This window comes from Suricata suricatta, chromosome 11, assembly GCF_006229205.1.
Source record: "Suricata suricatta isolate VVHF042 chromosome 11, meerkat_22Aug2017_6uvM2_HiC, whole genome shotgun sequence".
Lineage (NCBI taxonomy): Eukaryota > Metazoa > Chordata > Mammalia > Carnivora > Herpestidae > Suricata > Suricata suricatta.
In genome coordinates, this window is record NC_043710.1 from 3886189 (window position 1) to 3910673 (window position 24485).

Genomic DNA, 24485 nt, shown 5'->3' on the forward strand with positions numbered 1-24485 from the left:
GGGGGGGGCAGGTCCTGAGGGCCGTGGGGGGGGGGGCAGGTCCTGAGGGCCATGCGTGGGGGGCCAGGTGCCTGTACAGCGAGTGCAGACAGCGGTCCAGACGTCCTGGGTTTGTTTCGCGAGGATGTGACCCTCCGTGACCTTTCCCTGGTTTTTCTGCACAGGTCACGTTTCTCTGTCTTCACCTGATTGGCCATTACTGGGGTGGGGCCATGTTAGGTGTACATTTACATTTGGTTTATTTTTATTTTTTCAATGTTTTATTTTTTCTTAGAGAGCATGAGCAGGGGAGGGGCAGAGAGGGGGAGACGCCAAATCTGAAGCAGGCTCCAGGCTCCAGGCTCCAGACTGTCAGTGCAGAGCCTGACTCGGGGCTCGAACTCAAAAACCGCAAGGTCACGACCTGAGCCAAAGTTGGACGCTTAACCGACTGAACCACCCAGGCCCCCTGGGTTTATTTTTATTTTTTATTTTTGTTATTTTTTTTTTTTGCATTTGGTTTCTTTTCTTTTTTTTTTTTTTACAGTGCCTCCTTAGGCAGAAGCTCTTGTTTTTTCCAGAGATTTTTTTTTTTAAAGGCGTACTGATTCAGAATTCCCTCTGTAATCTGCTTTGACTCAGCACATTTACTCCATAAATGTGAACGCTATATCTTGATACACTTCACTGCGGTAAGTTGACTGCATGGCCAGTTAATTAACAGAAATATTGAACGCTCAGGGGTGGATTCAAGAGACCACACCTCATTAACGCCCGCTCCTGCACCTTTAGTACAGGAAGCCCCTCACATACGTGAGTGAGTTTTGAGTCCCACATTCTTGCTGCTCAGGTGCCTCCTTCAGGTTAGGGAAATAACCTGTATTTATTTGTTTGCACACTCATCAAGAAAACACAAGCATGCATCACAGAGAGTCTCGCTGCGGGTGAATGTGACCCGGTCCCGGCGGGCAGAGGGGCTGTGTGCCCACACGCAGGTGGAGAGGCGCTCTCCTCTGCCCGCTACTGCCAGTCTCTGCCTGCACCTGACCTCTCGCCCTGATGGTGACTGTAATAGCGGGGACACGAAATGCCGAAGGGGCAAGAAGGACTCTGAGCAACGTCACGAACCTTTTTGGGGCGCCCGGCTGGCTCAGTCCACGGAGCACGCGGCTCTTGATCTTGGGGTTGTGAGTTCGAGCTCTACGTTGAGTGTAGAGATTACTTTAGAAAAAAAAAACTAAAAAAGAAAAAAGGAAAGGCATGAACCTTGCCAAACATGCAGGTCTGGGGAAACCCCTGGCTGATGATGCCCTTCCAGAACCTTCTAGTACCTTCCTTGAAGTGCCGTGGGTAGCAGCACCAAGAGTGGCCATCTCTGTAGTCCTGCTTGGCAGGAACGGCCTTCCGGAGGCCGTCTCGGAGGCAGAAGCGGAACCCTCCGGGCACTGGCTGGCGGCCCGCGGAGAGAGGATGTGCAGCCCCGCTCTGGCCTCGTCCAAGGCATGGCTGCAGAAGGTGCCTGCGGCATCTCCTCTTGAGTTTTCCCGGGGCTGGTGGCCCGAGTGTCCTCTGCTTCCTCCCTGATGAGGGAAGCAGGCTCTCTGCTCCCGTACCCGGCCCGGTGTCCACACCGCGCTGAGCCCGGGGAGACGGGCCGGGCCCTGCGCGCCAGCAAATTGTGCAACCGCAGCGGGGAGCCGTGCGTGCCGGGACTTCCAGCGCGGGCTCCGGTCGCGTTTGTAGTCCCTGTGGTTTTATTGCTGTGGCCGCGTCGTGCTGGTCCCAGTGACCCAGTTGTACGTAGCTTTCGGGATCTCTCAGGGAAGTTTGAATGGAGTGTCTACCTAACCGGGCGGGTAAGCACGCGGGGTGGGGGGTGGGATGTGGGTCTGAACGCCCCCCCCACCCCCGCTCTCTGCTGGCTGTGACCTTGGGCAGGTGTGTGTGTCTTGACCCTCGAGCTTTGGTCTTCTCCCTGGTAGATCCGTGCCATTCCGTGGCTCCAGCGAGAATTAAACGGATAACTCAGCTAAATGTGTGTCACGGTGTCCAGCCTGTGCCACACAGGTTGGTAGAGGCGTATTTTGCCTTTTCGTTGTTAAGAGCACAAACCTGAGTCTGGCCTCCTGTCTGTCTGTCTTTAGCTAGCTAGCTAGCTACCTACGTCCCTTCCTACCTCCCTTCCTATCTCTGTCTTTATCTGTTGGTTCCAGGGCTCTGTTGAAAGAGCTCTGACAGCACAGGATTAGTTTGGTTGGAAGTTCCTGTCACTAGGCAGGTTTTACGGTCTGTTTATCCTGGAGGTGATCCCGGTGTCTGAGTTTTCCCAGGGGCCTGTTTTGGAAGCGGGCTGAGCACTTTGCGTCCGGCTGACCTTTCACCTCCTTCCCGCAGCCGCTGCCCTGTCCCAGGACGTGGGGGTGGGGCGGAAGGGGAAGGGGACCTGGGCCTGGGGATGGCCTGGTGTGCGGGTTGGCGGGCCGCTGGCCTCTACGATCACGGCCACAAGGAGTTGATGGAGGAGACAGCAGGGATGGTTGACCGACGGAGCGCAGACTGACTTAGTGGCGGAGATTGGGCGAGTGGCCCTAGCCGAGCCGTCAGAATTAAAACCATCTTACTGACGCTGAAGGGGCTGCTGTGACGTCGTCCCCCCACGTGCTCACGGGGTGTTCGGCGCAGGAGAGCGTCCGTGGTCCTCCGGGGAGCACAGTCTGGAGACGCCCACCGCTTCCGCAGGGAGATCCAATGAAAGACCCGAGCAAGTGCTCTCCGCCAGGCGGCGGATCGCCAAGTGGGCTGGTTGGACCCCTGTTCTCCGGGGGTGTGGACTCCGAGGCAGCCTTGCAGGAAGGGGTTTGGGCTGGGTGTGCAGCGGAGGAGGGGGCAGAGCAGGAGCTGAAGGCGCCCCAGCTGTGAGTGGGGGTTAGGCCCCCCCACCTGCCCCCTCCCTGGTCATGATCGGGGTGGCGGGGCTGGCCCAAGCGGAGGGCCTGGGGGGATGGGCTTGGGATGCTGTAGGATCACCCACATAAGAGGCCAGCACTGGGAATTTATAAAAATTGGGATAAATAGGTCGTCGCTCCTACCAGAGCGCCTTACTCTGGATCTTCGTGTTTTTCTGAGAGCGGATTAGCCTAAGGTGCTTAAGTCTCTGGCGCAGTCCTTGGAGAATCTCTCCCCTCCGGTGGCCTCCATGATTTCCAAAGTAGCACCGCCACATGGTTCCCACGCTCAGTCTGGGGGGAGGGGCAGGTGTGTTCCAGGCCAGGAGGTTGGTGCAAAGCTCGCCATCGGAGGGGCCTCCCGGCGGGCTCTCTCCCACCCGGTGTGGCCAGGGAGGATTTTGGCAGCTCCAGGGAAAGGGAACTGGGCCGAGCGCCCCACAGGATGCCAGACCGAGAGACAGGGCTTCCTGTCTCCAGCGAGTTGGATGAATTTTGCTGCCTTGAGCTGTGACTGCCAGTTTACCACCGAGCTGGTCTGGCACGTGCATGGCGGCGAAAGGTGACCTGACATTGAGACTCCTCCCTGAGGCCCCCGGCACACCTTTGGGGCCTGAGCAGCCGGTGTCCCCAGGTGATTCCTCTGTCACCTGTTCCCCACTGTTCAGATTATTTTTTTAAGTTTATTTATTTTGAGACAGAGAGAAAGGGGGTAGGGGGAGACGAGAGAGGGGGTCCTCCCAAGCAGGCGCCTCACTGTCAGTGAAAGAGCCAGATGCAGGGCTCGAACTCTGCGTTTCGAGATCATGACTTGAGTTGAAATTGAGAATTGGAGGCTTTGACTGAGTCGCCTGGTGCCCCTTTCCTGCTCACATTGCGTGTGTGTGTGTGCGTGTGTGTGCATGTGTGTGCATGTGCGTGTGTGTGTGTTAATGTTTATTCGCTCTTGAGAGAGAGAGAGTGTGAGCAGGGGAGGGTCAGAGAGAGAGGGAGACACAGACTCTGCAGCAGGCTCCAGGCTCTGAGCTGTCAGCACAGAGCCCGACGCGGGGCTCGAACCCACGAACTGCGAGATCATGACCTGAGCCGAAGCCGGTTCCTCAGCCGACTGGGTTAAGAGAACAAATGAATGACAAAGGGGGGGTAAGCTCTCTTCTCATCCGTCTGCGTTTTCTTTTCTTTGCAGCTTGTGTCCCCACCCTTCGCCCCCTTGTCTTTCCTGCCAGTACCCGCATTCTCTTCCCTAGCTGGCTGAGACCTCTGGGCGCAGGTGCCATCCTGTTGAGCAGGTGGGCCCCAGGGGTCATGCCGTGTGAGCCTGTGAGCTCTGTCCCCGGGGAGGTCCCCTCTCTCCGCCCAGGTAGATAGGGGCTCAGGCGGGGATGGTATGGGGTGGGGGAGGGAACAGCGTACCTTTCCAAATCAGCAGGGGCTGGTGCTTGTCCCCAGTGGAGGGGTGAGAGTGAGCGAGGGCACTCCAGCCTGAGTGTGTGTCCGGGCCTGGCGGGCTGGGGTGGGGTTCTGGTAGGGGAAACGGTGGCGAGGGTGTGGGATGACAGTGGCAGATGGTAGGGAAAGCCCCAGGCAGGGCCCTGTGCGGGGTGACTCCTGGGGCACAGAGGGGCTGGAAGAGGAAGCAGGGACCTCCCCCACTCCCAGCTTTGAATCCTGCGAGGGGTGAGGAGGGATAGCAGGTAAGAGTCTGCATGCCCGGTCACCTGATCAAGGAGGAAGAGGCCAGCAGGTGGAGACAGACTGTCTAGTTGTGCATCGTGGCTGGCACATAGCAGAGGCCCCCCAGGAGGCAGGGAGGGGGTGCTCACCAGGCCCCCGGGGCCCCGCTGGGCTGCGGTCCTTCCCCGCCGTCCTGGAAGATTGAAGGGTCACGGAGAAGAGCTGTCCAGTTAAGTGGCCGGGATCCAGACGTAGGCCTGGGCTGCCAGCTGGCCTGGGGCCTGCCCCTTACAGGGTGGTGGGGTTCCCGGCTGCGCTGAGAGTGGCAGGATAGGGGCAGGGACCGGAGAGTGGGAGACCGGGCAGGGTCAGGTCGACTTGGCAGAAACTACTATTCCAGGCAGGGGGCGCACAGGTATTGTTCTGCGCTTGCCTGTGTTTGGAGCATCTCCCGATTTAAAACGCTCCGGACGGGAGACGATCTTGCTGTGTATTACAGTCAAGTTCGCCGGGGCTCTTTTGGGGTCCTCCTCATAATTCCCGATCATCCCTGAGTCGGTTCATGGCTCGCCTCCTTCCACCCAGGGCGGCGGTCTCTCCGCCCCCCACCCCCGGCCTCCGGCGCGGCGCAGCCTTCGGGAATGCGGGAGCCGTGCCTTCCTCAGGTTGTCCAGCCCCGGCTCTGGGGGAGACTCGGTGGTGAGGGAGGCAGGGCAGGCGGCAGGCTGCGCCCATGGCCACCTGGGTGCGAGGGGAGGGTGTGCCCGGCCTGCGGCTCCTGCCAGGGCGCAGCCGGCCAGGGGGCGGCGATCCGACAGGTGGCCTTGGTGATCCTCCGTTGTTGTTCGAGGTGTGGTCTGTGGGTCGGGCATATTCCCGGGTTCCGGACGCTGGAATGCACAGGCCGGCTTGGGGGGGGGCGCAGAAACCCTGTAACGGGCCCCTCCTGACTTGACTTTGACTCTGTGTGGGTCACGGGGCCCGGCTGTGGCTCTGCTGGCTCATGTGGGCGACGGGCGAGCTGTGCCCAGAAGGCCGGCGCTGACACCACTCGAAGCGTCGTGGGCGCTTTGAAAGTCGGTCTCTGAGTGTGACAGGTGGCGCTGGGCGCCATGGACAGGGGGTTTGTTTCATTGACCGTATTTTCAGAAACGATTAGAGAAGAGAGACCGGCATCACACACGCCGATATGGCCACTGCCCGACCTCAGTTCCCACACGCAGCCGGTTCATAACTCTGTCCATCTGTGCCCTCCGCCCTCGGGGATCTTGAAGGAGACCCTAGACTTGAACTTGTACTGAAATATTTCAGCATATTTGTCCCGAGTTTTAGGGATAGTTCTTCGTAAAGGATAGCAGCTCTTTAAATTCTTTTATGTCTTTATTTCATTTTGAGAGAGAGAGAAGAGACACAGAGAGCGAGCAAGGGGGAGGGGCAGAGAGAGAGCGAGACGGACACACAGAATCTGAAGCAGCTCCAGGCTCTGAGACCGACACAGGGCTTGAATCCATGGACTGTGAAATCATGACCTGAGCCAAAGTCAGAGGCCTTTTAACCGACTGAGCCACCCAGGCGCTCTGATAGCAGCTCTTTAAAAAAAAAAAAACAGTATCGTATGACACCTAAAAATATTTAAGAGCAGTTCCCAGATGCTGGGAGCTGACAGTTGTTCGAAGGATTGAGTTCTCGGTGAGTGAGACGCTGGAGTTCTGTATTTGAGGAGAGAAGGTTCAGGGGCATGAATGTTGAGTAGATAACATTTCAATTTCATGAGGCAGTGTATATTTTTTTATAACAGCTTTATTGTGGTTTAAGTTAGCACGCGGTCCACACCCCCATCGGAAGTGTGCAGTCAGTGTTGTGAGTCCATTCACTGATCCGTGCAGCCATGAGCGCATTTAACACTGGAACGTTCTCGATATCCCGGAAAGAAGCCGTCTTCCCCACTCAGTCCACCATCTGCCCCCAGCTCTAGGCGCTCGGTGGGGGGGGGGGGGACAGAGGATCTGAAGCAGACTCTGTGCTCTGACAGCACAGAGCCCGACACGGGGTTAGAACTCACGAACTTCGAGATCATGACCTGAGCCGAAGTCAGACTCTTGACTGACTGACCCACGCAGGAGGCCCCCATAAGTGGGTTTAAACTTTACAGTTTTCTGGGGCGCCCGGGTGGCTCAGTTGGTTAAGCCTCCGACTTCGGCTCAGGTCATGATCTCACAGTCTGTGGTTCGAGCCCCACGTCGGGCTCTGTGCTGACACCTAGCTCAGAGCCTGGAGCCTGCTTCCGGTTCTGTGTCTCCTTCTCTCTCTGCCCCTCCCCCTCTCGTGCTCTGTTTCCCTCTGTATCAAAAACAAATAAAACATTAAAAAAGTTTTTAACTTTATACTTTTCAGTTTTCAGACCTTTATCATCTAGATCACTAGGTCCACTAATTACCGCTGTGGCTCCAAGAGGGAGTTTGGCTCGGGGCCGCACCTCTCTGGGCCACTGCAAAACTAGAAAACAAATTGTCCGTTTTGGGGGGCCCTTAGGACTCTTACACTTGGCTTTTTAGCTTGAAGCAATCAACACACGCAGCTCCTGAGTTAAGTCCCGTGTTCTGACGAGGCCGTGGACGCCTAGAAAGGAGACCCGGGGATTCTCCGCCTCCCCTGCCTCTCCTGGGAGGGAGGTTAGCTCCCGAGCAAACCCCGGGACCCTGTTGGACGGACGGTCTGTCAACACTGTGTTTGTATTCCATCTGCATTAATAATCCATCAGGTCTGGGTAAAGCCCTGGAAGGATCTTACACACCATCGAGAGGCTGACCTTGTTAGCCACGCCTCACGCTCTGCAGAATTCTCTCGGTAATGCCTGCCTCCTGCCGCGAGCCGAGCCTGAAATCTTCGTGGGGAGGGGCTCAGGGTGAGCCATGAGGCCCTGGGAGAAGTCCAGAGATGCTTGGAAAGCTTTTTGAGGAAAGGGCTCAGAGCAGGTTGGACGCCCCCTTCCCCATCCCGAGTTACCTGCCGCAGGGCATTTGCTTGGCGAGCTCGCGGCTTGCAGACGTGGGGCCTGCGTCTCCACCGCTGGCCAGGCCAGGGGAGCTGGCTCCGTGCCCACGCGGTAACACGTCGAAGATCTTGAACCCTTTGCAGACCCACGTTAGGCTCAGGTGACTGCACGTCGGATGCAGTTTTGCCCACTTGCTCTTTTCTTCCATCACCGAAGCCGTCTCAGGTGCTGCATGGTGATACTTCCCAGGGGTGCCTGTCCCAGCCTGTCCCTCTGCCCCCAGCATCCCCCCGACGACATCGGATGTGGCGGGTCCACACACCCGTCCCAACCTGTCCTGTGTCAGCGGGTGGCTCCCGAGAGTGGAGGGGCCAGGGGCCCCTGGGGGCCTCGGACGACTTCCTGGAGTGCGTCTTCCTGCCAGTCCCCGCTGGTGCCCTGGTCACTGGTCGTCCTGCCCCGCCCACAACCCTTACGTCAGCCAGAGTGGACTTCTTGAACCGGAAACAGTAACTTAAAGCCCTTGGGATGCTTTTCTTTTATTCTTAGCATAAAACCCAGCTGCCTTCCATGGCTTCCTGTGGGCATTCCTCTCCAAGGTTAGCTGCCTGCCCTTGACCTGCCCTTGACCTCTACCTAGAGTCCTGTTTTACTTGTAGGCTTGAAAGGCTTGTCCTCCGGCCAGTCCTCCTCCAGGTTCTCCTGTGTCACCCGGGAGGTCCCCTCTGGCACCCCCGCTTCCTTCGGCCTCCCTGTCCGAGCTATGGGGAGGGCGTGGGGAGGGGGCATTTCTGCCAAGGCCTCGATTCTCCCCGTGGCTGGCGCATAGGAAGCCGTCAAGAAACTCCTGCTGAAGGAGCAATTACATGAAAGCTGCCTGCCTTTTGGGGCTTCTCAGGGGGCCGTTTGTTCCAATTAGCTAAGACTAGGCTAGTCCGGGCTTCTGTAACTGGGCGTCTTGGGAAGCGCATTACCTTTTGTTTTTGGTAGGTCCTCTGACCCCACTCTGTAGGCTTAAACAGGTGAGAGTGGAGGAATCTTTTGTGATGAGAAAGCTCACAGTTTCGGGATTTTGTTACAGTTCTTGGTGGCTTGACCCCTCCGTCAGCAGCCCTTCGCTGGTGGGGCGCTCGGGCAGAGCGTCGGAAGAGAACCCGAGGGGCCAGCGGTGCGGGAGGGAGGCCGGGGGGCGTCAGGAATGCCCGAGGAAGACGACGGGCCAGGAGGGAGGCAGCGGAAGACTGGCCCAAAGCCATTGACAGGAGACACACTTCTCTATGTGGGCGCAGGGGAGCCTGCTCACTGGGGATGGGAGGGATGCCCGCCGGTCAGTGTCCAGCCCTCGGGGTGTTGACCCAGGTTGGTTCCGGTCACGGCCTCCGAGGAGGAGGGCCTGGCTCGGGGCACGCACAGACGCCCCCTCCCGAGCACGATGTGCGCCTGGATCTCACGGAGACCGTGTCTCGGGTCGGCAGCCACACGGACACCGAGGTCCCGGTCCCCTGCCTGAAGACCAGGGGTTCAGGGCCATCACGGACTCCTCTGTGGTCCCTCCGGCTTGCTTGTGTGCCGGCCTCTGCGCGGCGGGGCTTGGGGAGTGAGATGGCTGGTTGGGGAAGAGCCCCAGGCTTCCTGAGTCAGCCGGGCGTGGCCTGGGCCCGGCTCCCTGGGCCCGCGGGGCGGGGCGGGGGCGGGGGCGGGGCTGGGGTGTCCGGGTGGGAGGGGGCTCCCCTCCTGCACTCTGCTGACGACCCCCCCCCATGGAGGTGCGGTGGGGGCCGGGGGTCGGCAGGGAACCCCAGAATCGGACCTCTGGATGGAATATTGAGTTTGCTCAGTGGCCAGGGAACACGGAAATGCAGAATGAATCACAGGGCCCTGGAAGGGGTTTTCTAACATCCGGCGGGACGCTGGCCACTTACGCTCTCCCCTCCTCCTCCTAGGGCGACACCGAACATGGCAGAAGCCCACCAGGCCGTGGCCTTCCAGTTCACGGTCACTCCAGATGGGATCGACCTGCGGCTCAGCCACGAGGCCCTGAAGCAGATCTACCTTTCTGGACTTCATTCCTGGAAAAAGAAGTTCATCAGATTCAAGGTTAGCAGATCCCTGTTTAGATCTGACGCGTCGGCATCTGAGAAAAACACCTCTGGGTGCCGTTGAGGGGGGCGCGTGTCGGGTCCGTGATGGGCACGGAACTGGCGTTTCCTTCTTCCTTGTGAAACACTGTCACCGGCTTCCTGAAGGAGTTCTGGAAGGCAGGCAGGGGGATCGGGTGCCCCGGGGGCAGGTGAGTGGGGCTCAGAGAGGGTAAGCGACCTTCGCAGAGAAGCAGAGCAAAGACTCGAATCCGTGTCTCCTGCTCGGAGTCCAGAACCCTTTACAGCTACACCTTGTAGAAAAGGGAAGGTTTCCCGGCCCTAGGAATTGCCGTGAATTTATCTAACAGGCACCTCCCTGATCAAATTAGCCAAACATTGGGGCGCCCGGGGGGCTCAGTCGGTTAAGCATCCGACGTCGGCCCAGGGCGTGATCTTGCAGTTCTCGGGTTCGAGCCCCGCTTCGGGCTCTGTGCTGACAGCTCAGAGCCTGGAGCCTGCTTCGGATTCTGTGTCTCCCTCTCTCTCTGACCCTCTCCCACTCATGCTCTGTCTCTCTCTATCTCAAAAATAAATAAACATTAAAAAAAATTAACCAAACATTGAAATAGGTGCTCGGAAATTCAAAGATCGCTAACTGCAGATGCTCCCAATCCTGTTTCCCTGGAAGAATGGGAATGTAGTCACCGTTTTTAATCGCAAGTCTTGTTTTTCCTTTGTTTGTGAATTCAGTTTGTTTCGAAAATCACAGAAGGCATAAATGCACGTTTGGAAAAAATTCAGACGGGAGGCAAATTTCCCAGGTTCCCTCCCGACCAGGAATGACGGAAATGGATAACTGTATTTATTTTCCAGTTTCCTTTTTGGAGGGTGTAGCACAGAGACGGACTGTTGAGAAAGGGCCAGGAGCCAAAGTAGGTGAGAGCCGTGACCTCAGAGACGGTGGACGGCCTTGGGGACCCGCCCTGCCTGATAGGTGTGGGGGGCCCAGCCAGGGGGCTCCAGGTCCCAGGCCAGCCCTGGCCACACCCGCGGCGGGGAGGGTGCCACCTACAGGGGAAAGCGCGCTCTGCTGCCTGACCTTGCCCAGAGCAGCCCCTTTTTACCCTCAAATCCAGGAAAAGAGAAAGCTGGGTGCAGGGCTGTGGCCATCGGTCACTGCAGCCCAGGGGACGTGTTCTCTGGTCCTAAAGACCTCGTAGGACAGCTGAGGGGGCAAGACCGGTAGGTGCGGAGCTCGAACGGTGCACAGCCGGGCCTGACCGAGGGCTTTGCACCTAGGAGCACATGGCTCCGAGCAAGAGGGGTGGCAGGGGCCTCAGCCCTGCAGTGGGGGGGTGGGGGATGAGCGTCTAGACCCTTCCTGCCTCCATTTTATACTTATTTATTAAAGATGTTTAAACATTTATTTTTGAGAGCAAGAGAGTGTAAGTAGGGAAGTGGCGGAGAGAGGACGACAGAGGATCCAAACCTGGCCCCAAGCTGTCAGAACAAGCCTGACCCGGGGGCTCGAACTCACGGACCGTGAGATCAAGGCCAGGAGCCGAAGTTGGGTGCTTGACCGACTGAGCCACTCAGGCGGCCCCTGCCTCCACTGTGATGTAGTGTAATGTGTGCATTTATTCCCCTCAGAAACATATACTTCAGAGAACAGCAAACGGACTCCCGCTCTGTCTGAAATCTCTTTCCCGTCTTGACAGTGGGGAGTCCGGTGGGACTAGCGGGGGGTGCAGCTGCGTCTTCTACAAGAATTCAGGGAGGCTTTGAGGGCTTTTTAATCCGTTGTCTTGGTCAAAGCAGTCTCTTAGTAAGATGGCTTTAGTAAGACTTTTTTTTATTAGAAATTAAAAAAAACTTTTTTATGATTTTATTTTTGAGAGAGAGACATAGTTCCAGTGGGGGAGGAACAGAGAGAGAGGGAGATACAGATTCGAAGCAGCTCCAGGCTCTGAGCTGCCAGCACAGAGCCCGATGTGGGGCTTGAACCCATGAACCGTGAGATCATGACCTGAGCCGAAGTCGGACACCCATCTGACTGAGCCACCCAGGAGCCCTTTAATTAGAAGTTTTGAAACAAACCCAAAAATAAAGAGAATAAGGAGCCATATACCTTATCTGGTTTCCAAAATTTTGTTTCTATCTGCCACCCCCCCTTCCTGCTACTTTTTCTGGGTTCTTGCTACTTTCAGTGGTGGGGGAGGGTTGGCTTGAAGGATCATTCAGCAGGTTTACAACATGGAGCGAGGTGTCTTGGACGTACTTGGGGGTTGAGCGGTCTCTTGATTCAGGAGCAGCAGGAGGGGGTTTCGGAGCTGGGATCCCGGGGGTAGTGGGATGGGGAGAGGACTTCACGGTTCGCTCAGCAACATCCTTACGTGCGGGTGTGGTAAGAGTCCATCTGGGTGGAAATGGCGGAATCAGTGTTGAGCTAGTGCCTTGGGTGGTTCTCACGGCCTGGGGTCAGGCTCACGGAGTCTGATCCAGGGAGGGATTTAGCTCAGAAGCAGAGGCGCGCAGGGGCTGGAGGCTCTGGGGAAGATTTCCAGCAGTGACAGGGCGGTCACTTAGCCACCAGGTGCTGCAGGTGTCTCCCTCCCGCGGTCCGTCACCCACGCCCGTCACGGCCGGGGGCCCTGGGTTTTGCTCACGGCGCCTGCTCTGTTTCTAGAACGGCATCATCACCGGCGTGTACCCGGCCAGCCCGTCCAGCTGGCTCATCGTGGTGGTGGGGGTGATGTCAACCATGTACGCCAAGATCGACCCCTCGCTGGGAATAATTGCGAAAATCAATCGGACCCTTGACACTACGTGAGTACTCTCTTTGGATGGCGAAGCCTCTAGCGAGTTCGCGAGATTTGTTAGTGATTTTTTTATTATTAAAAATGATTTTATTTTATTTTTTTAATGCTTTTTGTTTATTTTTTTGGAGAAACAGAGACAGTCTGAGCAGGGGAGGGTCAGAGAGACAGGGACATACAGTATCTGAAGCAGGTTCCAGGCTCTGAGCTGTCAGCACAGAGCCTGACGCGGGGCTCGAACCCACACACCGTGAGATCATGACGTGAGCCGAAGCCGGACGCTTAACCGACTGAGCCCCCAGGTGCCCCTGGTTTCTGGTTGGAGAGTATCCGGTACCTCCGATCCTATTTCTCCGCTGCTTGTTTGCACCGACAAACCTTTTAGGTCTCTTACTAGAGAAATAACAGTCCCAAGGTCCTTGTCCCAGAGCCGGGCTTTGTTTTCCGGGCCAGAGGGTGCGTGTGGACGGCGGGAATCGCTGTGACAGAGGACAGGGCAGCCCGGGGGTGTCCTCACGTTTCCGGGCCGTCTCTGTAGTGTCGGGGGCCGGCCTGCACCGAGCAGGTGAACTCAGGGCCTTTGGATAATGCGGCCCCTTGCTGGCTGTTTGGACTTCGTCTCGGTCCTGCAGAAAGGAGTAGATGGTGGGGTGTGACTTGGGGCGAACGCCCCCCGTTCCTGACTGAATCTGTTTTGATCACCCTGAGGAAGTGCTTTGTGGTTATCATCAAAGGGTATGGCCTTGGGGCGCCTGAGGGGCTCAGTCAGTTGCGCATCTGACTTTGGCTCAGGTCATGATCTTGCGGTTCGTGGGTTCCAGCCCCGCGTTGGGCTCTGTGCTGACAGCTCAGAGCCTGGAGCCTGTCCCAGATTCTGTGTCTCCCTCTCTCCCTGCCTCCCCGGCTCATACTCTGTCTCTCTCTGTCTCAATAATAAATAAACATCAAAAGGAAAAGAAAAGCAAAGCATGGACTTGTTTCACCTTGAGCAGGTGCCTCTGCTCTTGAATGCTTCTTCTGGTTCAAAGCCCAGGGTCCAGCCAAGCGGCTTGGGGCATCAGGAACGCCGGCGGGTGCCTTGCAAGACGTCTGTGGGGCCTGGAAGAACAGTGCTGTCATTTCAGGGACCGCGCGCCCGGGGCTGCCCCCTGCAGCCAGCGGCCCGCACCCCGGGCTGTGCTATTTCTGCGGACTTTTCAGGCTGCTGTGGGTGTAACACAGATTTGTAATTCACTCTCCGGCGCGGGCTCTTAGCGCTGGATTATATTCACAAGTGTTGGCTATTTAAAGCCCGTTATAATCTGGGTCTTTGGACGATTTGTTTCTTTGTTACCCCCTAAACACATGGGGGTGAACTGGCCACCCCCGGCCCAGATCTGGAAACAGCGGGTTAAGGGCCAGCGTCTTCCCGGCTTGCGGGCGTTCTGGAACCTTCCTGCTGGAGAGAGTCTCCGCGTCCCCATGGCTGTCTCCACAAGTGCAGATGCATGTGGCTGTGGGGGGGGGTTGCTCTGTGTGTGTCCAGCCCCTGTAGCCTTGGAAGGAAGGTGTTCTTTTATGTTTTTATTTTTAAAAAATTTTTAATGTTTGTTTATTTTTGAGAGAGAGAGAGAGAGAGAGAGACAGAGCACGAGTTGGGGAGGCGTAGAGAGACCGGGAGACACAATCCATAGCAGGCTCCAGGCTCCGAGCTGTCAGCACAGAGTCCAACGTGGGGCTTGAACTCATGAACCGCAAGATCATGATCTGAGCCGATGTCGGACGCTCAACTGACTGAGCCCCCCAGGCGCCCAGAAGGTGTTCTTTTAAAGAAAGCTTTTCTGGGGGGGTCTGGGGGGCTTAGTCAGTTAAGTGTCTGACCTCGGCTCAGGTCATGATCTTGAGGTTCATGAGTTGGAGCCCCGCGTCCGCCTCTGTGCTGACCATGCAGAACCCCCATCAGATCCTCTGTCTCCCTCTCCCTTGCCCCTCCCCCTGTGGTCTCTCTTTCAAAAAGAAATAAAAAACCATGTGCGTCGGATTTTTGTGGACCTAGTAAGTACGCATGTCTTTCCTTCAGTGATGCCGCACTTCAGAGTCTAAAATGTAGATTATCGGAGAGAGTTTCTGAACCGCCTAGATCCAGGCTGGCGTGTAGATTACTCTATCAGAGGAGAACGCATAGATTGAAAGCAGAGGCTACGGTTAAACTTGGATGTAAGATGTTTTTAAAGTGTATTTATTTTGCGAGAGAGAGAGAGAGAGAGAGAGAGAGAGAGATAGCTTGCACTCGAGTGGGGGAGGGGAAGAGAGACTCTCACACAGGCACTGGGCTGTCCCCACAGAGCCCCACGTGGGGCTCGATCTCACGAACTACGAGATCATGACCTGAGAAGACATGAGCTGAAACCAACAGTCAGACACTCCCCTAACGAGCCCCCGGGCGCCTGAGGCTGGAACACAAGATTTGGCGGGTTATGGACACAAGATTTGGAACAAAAGTATTTTACCTGAAAGATCATTAGTTTTGATGTGACTGAAGTATGATTAGGTGTTAACTTGGCAGTTTTTAAATACTGGGAATGCCTTTAGGTTATGTACATTGGCCGTGTCAGTAACTGGCCGCCCACTTAAATAGTTGTAAAAAAACGACATGTAGTTGACATATATCATCATGTTAGTTTTAGGTGTGTAACAATGATTTGGTAGATTTTTATAGTTTTTTTTAAAGGGCATTTCTTTTTTTAATGTTTATTTATTTTATTAAAAATATTTTTATATCTTTATTTTATTTTGAGAGAGAGACAGAGGGTGAGCTAGAAAAGGTCAGAGAGAGAGACACACACAGAATTGGAAGCAGGCTCCAGGCTCTGAGCTGTCAGTACAGAGCCCAACGTGGGGCTCAAACTTATGAACCACGAGATCATGACCTGAGCCGAAGTCGGCTGCTTAACTGACTGAGCCACCCAGGCGCCCCCAAATCGTGTATGTTTTACTGTTTATTTTTGAGAGAGAGAGCACGAGCAGTGGAGGGGCAGAGAGAGAGGGACGCACAGAACCTGAAGCGTGCTGACAGCCCAGAGCCTGACGCAGGGCTTGAACCCACAAACTGTGAGATCATGATCTGAGCTGAAGTCAGACGCTCAACCGACCGAGTCACCAGGGTGCCCCTCTCCTAGCGGTATTTGGGTCTACAGTACGGCTTTGTTAACGCTAGTCACCACGATCCCCGGGGCTTACATGTCTTGTAGCTGGAAGTTTGTACATTTTGACTACTTTCCCCCGTTTTGCCCGACCCCTGCCTCTGGCAACTACCAGTCTGTTCTCTGTGTCTGTGGGTTTGGGTTTATTTACTTACTCATTTATTTATATATATCCATGTGTAAGTGAGACCATGTAGTATTTGTCTTCCTTCGTCTGACTTCCTTCCCTTGGCCTCGTGCCCTCTGGGTCCGTGGCGGTCACGACCGCAGGGTCTTCCAGGACAATCCGCCGCCCTGTTTGTATCCTGCGTCTTTATCTGTCCTCTGTCCGTGGACACTATTATCTCAGCTGTTGTGGATAATGTGGAAGTGGACACGGGGATGCAGATGTCCATTTAAGCTAGTGATTTCGGGGGCGCCCGGGTGGCTCAGTCGGTGGAGCATCCGACTTCGGCTCAGGTCATGATCTCACAGTCCGTGGGTTGGAGCCCTGTGTTGGGCTCTGGGCTGACAGCTCGGAGCCTGGAGCCTGCTTCGGATTCTGTGTCTCCCCCTCTCTCTGCCCCTCCCCCACTCACGCTCTGTTTTTCTCTGTTTCTCAATAATAAATAAATGTTAACAAAAAAAATTTTTTAAATATAGTGATTTCATTTCCTTCCGATAAACACTCTGCCCTAGAATTGCTGGATCATGTGGTAGCTCTATTTGAAGCGTGTTTGCGGAACCTTCCTGCTGTCCCCACAGCGGCTACAGCAACAACACACAGGGTACCCCTTTCTCTGAGTCCCTGCCAACGTGGTTATTTATTTATTTTGAGAGAGAGAGAAAGCATGAGTGGGGAAAGGGCGGAAAGAGAGGGAGGGAGAGAGAATCCCAAGCAGGCTCTGCGCGATCAGCACAGAGCCTGACGTGGGGCTCGAACCCACGAACCGTGAGATTCTGACCTGAGCCGAAACCGGACGCTCAGCTGAGCCGACGGAGCCCCCCCATATTTCTTCTCCGTTTTTAAAGTCTCACCTCTACCGCACAGTAGATCCGTATCCTCAGCAGACGGAAACGTTCTCTTTAAGTTTATTAAGTGATCACGTTACAGGATCCCTTTGTCGGTTCACTGTGCTCCTGCCTCCATCCGAGAAGAGCTCTTTTGATATCGACGGTTAAGTAATAGTTTCCCCAAATGATCGAATCGTCCTACAACTAACAGCAAAACCCAGAGGCACGTTCGAGGAAGGAGGTCACAGGCGGGAGGGAGGGGCCCGGAGTTGCTGAGAGGTGCAGGCGGACGTGGGCAGGCCGCTGCCTCATGCGGCCCCTGTCCCTGTCCCCAGGCCCCGGTGGGCGTGGCCATGTTCCCGGAGAGCGGAGCAGCCTCGGTGTGTCTTGAGGCCCCAGCACAGCGGGCGGGAGAGCGATACCGGGTCCTTCGGGAGCTGGGCCGGCACGAAGTGAATCTGGAGTGCTCCTTCTCTCTCCCTCCCTCTCTCCCTCCCTCTGTCATGTTTATTTAAGTTTATTTATTCTGAGAGTGAGCGAGAGCGTGCACACAAATGGGGGAGGGACAGAGAGGAAGAGAGGATCACAGGCCAGCCCCGCGCTGTCAGCACAGAGCCCGACACGGGGATCAAACTCACGCCCGCGAGATCGGACACCTCACCGACCGCGCTGCCCGGGTGCCCCCTCGAGCATCCTCCTCCCTTTGGTTCGGGGTCCAGGGTCTCGCGGTGTCAGGGCGGCGCCTGGGCGGCAGCGCGTGACGTGTCCGGGCTTGTCTGCTCCGCAGCAGCTGCATGTCCAGCCAGACGAAGAACGTGGTCAGCGGCCTGCTGTTCGGCACGGGGCTGTGGGTGGCCCTCATCATCACCATGCGCTACTCCCTCAAGGTGCTGCTGTCCTACCACGGCTGGATGTTCGCGCCCCACGGCCGGATGAGCCGCACCACCAAGATCTGGATGGTAACTGAGTCGCTGCGTGCGGTGCCCAGCTCCTGTGGGTTTTGTTTTTTAACGTTTATTCATTTTCGAGAGAGAGAGCGCAAGACACGGCATGATCATAGGAGGGGCAGAGAGAGAGAGAGGCACAGAATCCGCAGCAGGCTCCAGGCTCTGAGCTGTCAGCACAGAGCCCAACGCCGGGCTCAAACCCATGAACTGCAAGATCAAACCTGAGCCGAAGTTGGTTGTTTGACTGACTGAGCCTCCCAGGTGCCCCTGGTATTGTTTTTTTAAAGTCCTTTTATGGGCACGTTTGACGTATGGAAGGCTGTGGCCAGGTGCCCAGCTCCCAGTGTCTGGAGGGACAAGTGCGCCCGTGACCCTGTCATCGGGCTCCGGGCCACAGCCTCCGTTCCCCGCAGTTTCCTGGGCCTCGTTTTTCCTCCGTGGAAAGAGCTCATGAATGAGATCCACCCTCTTAGCAAAGGTTGAGGCGCACAGTGCAGGGGTGTCAGGAGAGGGCAGTGCCCCCGCCAGGCAGCCGCCAGCCCTTTGCCGCGGTGCCGGTCGTCTCGCTTGGCAGGGCGTCAGGTGCGGGTGGCTTGTGTTTGGAAGGGGCATGCCCGTGGGACCTCTCCCCGTCCACGCTTGGCTGGCTGACCTGGGCCTTGGCCCCTCCTTGCTGCCGGGGGCATTGGCTTCACCGTGACTCACACGTGTGGCCAGAGACTAAAGAGTCCGTGAGTTCTGAACGTGGTCTGTTCCCGTGTGCCGGGCTGGTCACCCAGGTTGCCCATCAAAGCAGCGCGACGCCCGTCCGCTGCCTGAAGCTCTTCTGACCACGTGGTTCCCGTGGCCGACCCGTCTGGCCAGGTGTCCCTGGCCTGGCCTCCGCCCTGGTGGGTTTCGTCTGCTCTCCTGGGCCCAGCGTGCACACGTCCACTTGTTAGCGTGCGTGTGGACGTTTGTCGCATTTCACCTGTGACGACTGAGTTGCATCTCCCCCGGGGACCGCTGGGGACAGACCCCCCGCCCCCAGTCCCCCCCCCCCGCCACGGGCTTAGCTCTCCTCCAGACTGACTTCCTGCGCCTGCGTGGCTGGGAGATTTCTGATTTCCAGAGAAGCAGAATTTAACCCCCAGAAGAGGGTTGGAGATGCGCCCACGCTGCACAGAGTAAAGCTGAATGCCGTTCCCCAGGCCGCGTTCCTGGTCATGGCCGGCTGAGTCCCAGCCACCCCGCTGTGAGCCCCAGAAACTCCCTGGAGGTCTGGGTCGCGGGAGGTGACCAGTCGTGACACCAAGTTTAGATCATTCCAGATGGAAGTGAGGGCGATAGGCACAGGTGCACCATCTGCTAGGCCCGGCGGTGCCAGGGGCAGCGGGGGTCCGCACGCTGCTCCTGGCGTTGGCTTGAGCCCGGCTTCTCAGCTCACCGTGGTCACCCCTGCCGGAGCTTTGAGCCGGTCCCGAACCGCGGGCCCCGCAGAGCTAGCCCTGACACGGGGCCTATGTGCAGGGGCGCAGTCAGAAGGCAGAATTTGGGCGCCCAGGAGGGTCCTGGCCGGAGCGCTTGCAGCATCTTTCAGACCTGGGCTCTCGGCGGCCTGGGTCCTGTTTGGGGTCCCCTGTGTGGGTGGCGGGGGAGGGTGGGGGGTGGACGGCAGCCTGGAGGGCGCACAGGCCGCTGCAGAGCATCAGCAATAGTCAGCAAGTCGTCTGCACTTGAGCACTGGCCTCCGTCTTTAACACGGCCTCACGTTTTAAAACAGAGCCTTTTGTTTCCAAGGGCATGATCAAGGTCTTCTCGGGTCGCAAGCCGATGCTGTACAGCTTCCAGACGTCCCTGCCTCGCCTGCCGGTCCCCGCCGTGCAGGACACTGTGAACAGGGTAGGTGTGGCTTCGGCTCTGCGACACCGCTCTGGGGCGCGGGCGCCCTGGGCTTGCGGCTCGTGACCCGTGTCATTCACCGCCCGGCTGTCTCAGGAGAGCATTTCCCTTCTAACGTATCAGCACGTGTTAGGTGTATTTCTTTTTTTTTTTTTAAACATTTATTTTTGAGAGACAGAGACAGAGCATGAATGATGAGTGGGGGAGGAGGCAGAGAGAGAGGGAGATACAGAATCCGAAGCAGGCTCCAGGCTCTGAGCTGTCAGCACAGAACCTGACGCGGGGCTCGAACCCACGAACGTGAGATCATGACCTGAGCTGAAGCCGGACACTGAACCGACTGAGCCACCCAGGTGCCCCCCCCAGATTTTATTTTTAACCTCTAGACCCAACATGGGGCTCGAACCCCCGAGCCTAAGAGCCACACACTTTACTGCCTGAGCCAGCCGGGCGCCCCACTTGGGGAAGATTTTTAAGTCTTCTAAATCCGTTTACGGTTTTTTGTAAGGCTCAGATGAGGGGCCCGTGCGTTTTAACGTGACTCACGTGGTGTCCGTTCACCGTAGTACCTGGAGTCGGTGAAGCCGCTCATGAAGGAATCCGACTTTAAACGGATGACAGTCCTCGCACAAGATTTTGCCGTCAGTCTTGGACCCAAACTGCAGTGGTACCTGAAGTTAAAATCCTGGTGGGCGACCAATTACGTAAGTGTGCACACACGCCGCTTTTCCCGGTGGGAATTTTCTCGTATGCAAACATGAGTCTGTTGCCCGAACCCGCCGGGCTTCCCCACGTGAGCCCTGGACAGGCGGCCCGAGGTAGGGGTGGGGGAGGAGGCATTAACTGTCACCAGACAGACCTGACGATGAGGCTGGCAGTGGGGGCTGGTGGGCCGGGGGGGGGGGGGGGGGGGTCGCGTTCCATTTGGATCAGGCGCTGGCTACGGGGTGTGGAGCTCACACACGCACCCAGGCTCCTGCGTGCGCACACGGGCGCACACACTTTGATACAGAGCAGTGTGGCCGGGTCCCCCAGAGGCCCCCCCTGGGGCCCCCCGGCCTGCGTCGCCTCTGCCCACCTCGCCGATGGTCTGTCCCCTCTGCGCCCGACAGGTGAGCGATTGGTGGGAAGAGTACATCTACCTGCGGGGCCGAGGGCCGCTGATGGTGAACAGCAACTACTACGCCATGGTGAGTGCCGGGGGGCTCCCGGCGCTGGTCCCAGGGGCCCTGGGCTGCGACCTCGGCCCGGGACCTGCCCTCCACGCCCCGGAGCCGCGTGCACTTCTCTGTGCTCGCCCCGCAGCACCGCGGAGACATCAGGAGGGCAGAAACGCTCTCAGGCCTGCGCCCACTCCCTGCTGTCACCCCCTGGCACGGCAGTGTGCCACAGTGGCCCGGGGGCCCGTGTCCCCGCCCGCCCACCGCTTAGGGACCAGCCGGCCGGGAGCCCACCTTCCTTCCGCGCTGTCCTCAGGCGCCCGGAGACCGAGCGCCGTGTGTCCTTTCCAGGCCTCTTGGCATCTTCTTCCTGTCTTCAGAGACACTGCTGGCCTGGAAGGCACCTGCCGTTCCTTTATGAGAAGCCCCTCCAAACAGCGGGTTTGGGAACTGGCCTTTTATACCTCGAGTAACTGGCCGACCTATTTCTTTGCCACTTTCTCCCTGTCCTTCACTTCTATTTTCCCGTGAAACGTAAAATAAAACTGGCCACGCGTAGGAAGTGGAGTTTGGGCAGGAGGGGGTGTTTTATCCGGGCTTGGGTTCCCCCCCACCCCCACCCCACACGCACGCACTCTGTGCCGACCGGCGTCTGTCCTTCCAGGACTTGCTGTATGTCTTGCCGACGCAGATGCAGGCAGCGAGGGCGGGCAATGCCATCCACGCCATCCTGCTCTACAGACGGAGGCTCGACCGGGAGGAGATCAAGCCGGTACGCGGCCAGCCGCTCTCGGGGGGTTCCTTTCTTTCTTTTACGTTTGTTTTTATTTTGAGAGAGAAAGTGTGTGTGCTCGCTGGGGAGGGACAGAGCGAAGCCCAGGCAGGCTCCGGGCTCTGCGCCGTCAGCACAGAGCCCGGCCCGGGGCTTGATCTCAAACTGTGAGATCAGGACCTGCGCTGAAATCCAGCATCGGAGGCTTAACGGACTGAGCCACTCGGGCGCCCCTAAAAAATTCTTTAAAAAAAATTTTTTTAATCATTTATTTTTGAAAGAGAGACAGAGTGAGAGCAGAGGGAGAGGGAGACAAAGAATTGGAGGCAGACTCCAGGCTCTGAGCTGTCAGCAGAGCCTGACGCAGGGGCTCGAACCCACGATCTCTGAGATGCGGGGTGAACCCACGAACTGTGAGATCATGACCTGAGCCGAAGTTGGATGCTGAACTGACTGAGCCCCCCAGGCGCCCCTAAAAATTCTTTGTAAGCATCTTTGTTGATGTGGTGCCCATGCGTGAGGCATACAGTTGGAGAGGTTCTGATGCATTTATAGAACGTACCCCTGAAACCGCCCCCCACACATTCCCCTGGGGGCCCTGTGCCGTCACTGCACCTCTGTCACCTGCCAGGTAACCGCCGTCGGCCTCCTGTCACTGATCGCTTGCATCTTCCAAAGCTTTGTGCAAATGGAGTCACACAGTAGGCGCTCGCTCTCTGTCTGTCTCTATCTTCTTTCACTCTGTATAATTATTTTGAGACTTTATTCTCTGCCCGCGTCCTAAGTGGGTATATGTCTGTTTCTTTAGTCCTGTCATCAGCCCCTGGAAGAAACTCTTGTTAACTTTTAGAGGAAAACAGTTCAGCTGGTGAATTATTCGAGGGGAACGAGACATTCCTTTCTCCTTCACGCCCCGCAGGGAAGGGAGCCCAGCGCAGGGGCTTGAACTCAAGACCCTGAGTCAGGACCTGAGCTGAGAGCCAGGGTCGGACACTGATCTGGGCCACCCAGGCGCCCTGTCATTTCATTTCATTTCATTTCCTTTTATTTCGTTTCATTTCATTTCCTGGTCTTTCTTTCTTATTCTTTCCTCCTTTGTTTTTCTTCCTTCCTTCCTGTTTATTTTGAGAGAGAGACAGAGCACAGTGGGGGAGGGGCAGAGAGAGGTGGACAGAGCATCCCAAGCAGGCTCTGGGCTGACATCAAAGAGCCTGATTCGGGGCTGGAACTCACCAACCATGAATCATCACCTGAGTCAATGTAGGACACTCAACCGACTGAGCCACCCAGGCGCCTGCCAGACATTTCTTTCTTAAATACACCTTTGGTTGGAGTGTCAGTTTATAAATGACTGATTAGAACGTGTTACTTGGGAGGAAGGTGCCGTAGCCCTGGGGCGGCCCGGCACACCTTGTGGTGCAGGTCAGCGTCCAGAGGGTGGCTGCTCTTTACAGTTTGCAAGAGATTAAGTCAAACGCCCTACGTGCCTCGGAAATAAGTCCAGCATTTAAAGATTTTCTGTTTTAAAAAAAGTTTAAAAAAATGTTTTTTTAATGTTTTATTTATTTTTGAGAGAAAGTGAGACAGCATGAGCAGGGGAGGGTCAGAGAGAGGGAGACACAGAATCTGAAGCAGGCTCCAGGCTCTGAGCTGTCAGCACAGAGCCCAACATGGGGCTCGAACCCACAAACGATGAGATCGTGACCTGAGCTGAAGCCGGGCACTTAACCGACTGAGCCACCCAGGCGCCCCTAAAAATATTTTTAATGTTTGTTTAATTTTGAGAGAGAGAGAGTGTGAGCAGGGAAGGGGCCAAGAGAGAAGGAGACACAGAATCGGAAGCAGGCTCCAGGCTCTGAGCTGTTGGCGCAGAGCCCGACGCGGGGCTCAAACCCATGAACTGTGAGATCATGACCTGAGCCGAAAGTCGGATGATTAACTGCTTAACCCGACTGAGCCACCCACGCACCCCAAAATATTTTCATTTTTTTATGTAATTCTACCCCCAGCATGGGGCTCGAACTCACAACCCAGAGATCAAGAGTCGCACGTCCTTCCTCCTGAGCCTGCCGGGCACCCCAGAGTCACCATTTAATTCGCTCCTTCTCCCGTCCCCCCTCCCGTGGAATCTGAACACGTTTTCGTTGCAGATCCTGCTGCTGGGCTCCACAGTCCCGCTCTGTTCCGCGCAGTGGGAGCGGATGTTTAACACGTCACGGATCCCGGGAGAGGAGACGGGTGAGCGGGGCCCCTCGGCAGCGGCTCGGTCCGGGGGGGGGCGGGGGGTGACGGCGCAGCCATGCGTGCCGACCCCTCCTGAGGTCGCGAGGGTTCGGGCCCAGGGATGTTCTTTCCGGTGACTGGACGCGTGACTTGTCTTCAGACCTGAGGTCCTACGGGGAGTTTGCTCCAGGTGTGGGTGTGACTGTCCCTTCCTCCATCTGGCTCCCCAGGTGGGCGAGGGGTCTGCTCTGGGTCATGTGTGACGCACGTGGGCTTGTGCTCACAGGGGCCGCTGACCCCCACCCACCCCCTGTCCCCAGAGGTGGGGCGGCCTATGACCTGCCTGAGCCGGGACTCCTCGGGATGTCCCAGGCCAGCGGGGGTCAGGCCGCGCTTCCTCCGAGCCCCCTGGTGGCCGTGTGGGGAGGAAATGCCTGTCACTCTCCCCTGCTGACCCGGACCTGTCTGAACCCTCCTGCGGCCCATTCGAAGGAGCCCATTGCTGCTTTTGAAGCTGCTCATGTGTCGAGTCCCAAGCTGACCCGGTGTTGGGGGGTGGGGTGCATGACCGCCGGGCACTTCAGACCGTGGGCCCCGCGGAGTCCCTTGTCCGGGGGTGCTGGCAGGGGGTCCTTGGACACCCACGCCCTCTGCCTGGCTTCTGTCTGGGCTCGGCTTTCCGGGACCCGGGATCCAGTGGCTCTTCCTGAAAAGCTCCTGGAGCGGCGCACCTGCTGTCCCCCGGCGGGGTGGCCCTGCACTCACCTCGCCCCCGCTCTGCGCTCCCGCGGCCCATGGCGGCCCTGCCCTCGCCTCGCCCCCGCTCTGCGCTCCCGC

The 24485-nt window shown here is 57.2% G+C and overlaps 1 protein-coding gene across 1 annotated transcript in view; it reads left to right on the forward strand.

Annotated features, from left to right (window-relative positions):
* The first annotated feature begins 9536 nt into the window (after positions 1-9536).
* The window catches only part of CPT1A (carnitine palmitoyltransferase 1A), a 33266-nt gene continuing 18317 nt past the window's right edge, over positions 9537-24485 (forward strand). Inside the window, exons 1-8 of the mRNA XM_029957361.1 lie at positions 9537-9690; positions 12361-12500; positions 17453-17624; positions 19392-19493; positions 20060-20197; positions 20606-20683; positions 21318-21425; positions 23576-23663. Of these exons, the coding sequence (XP_029813221.1) occupies positions 9550-9690; positions 12361-12500; positions 17453-17624; positions 19392-19493; positions 20060-20197; positions 20606-20683; positions 21318-21425; positions 23576-23663 (967 nt within the window). The 5' untranslated portion in view covers positions 9537-9549. The remainder of the gene's footprint in view (positions 9691-12360; positions 12501-17452; positions 17625-19391; positions 19494-20059; positions 20198-20605; positions 20684-21317; positions 21426-23575; positions 23664-24485) is intronic.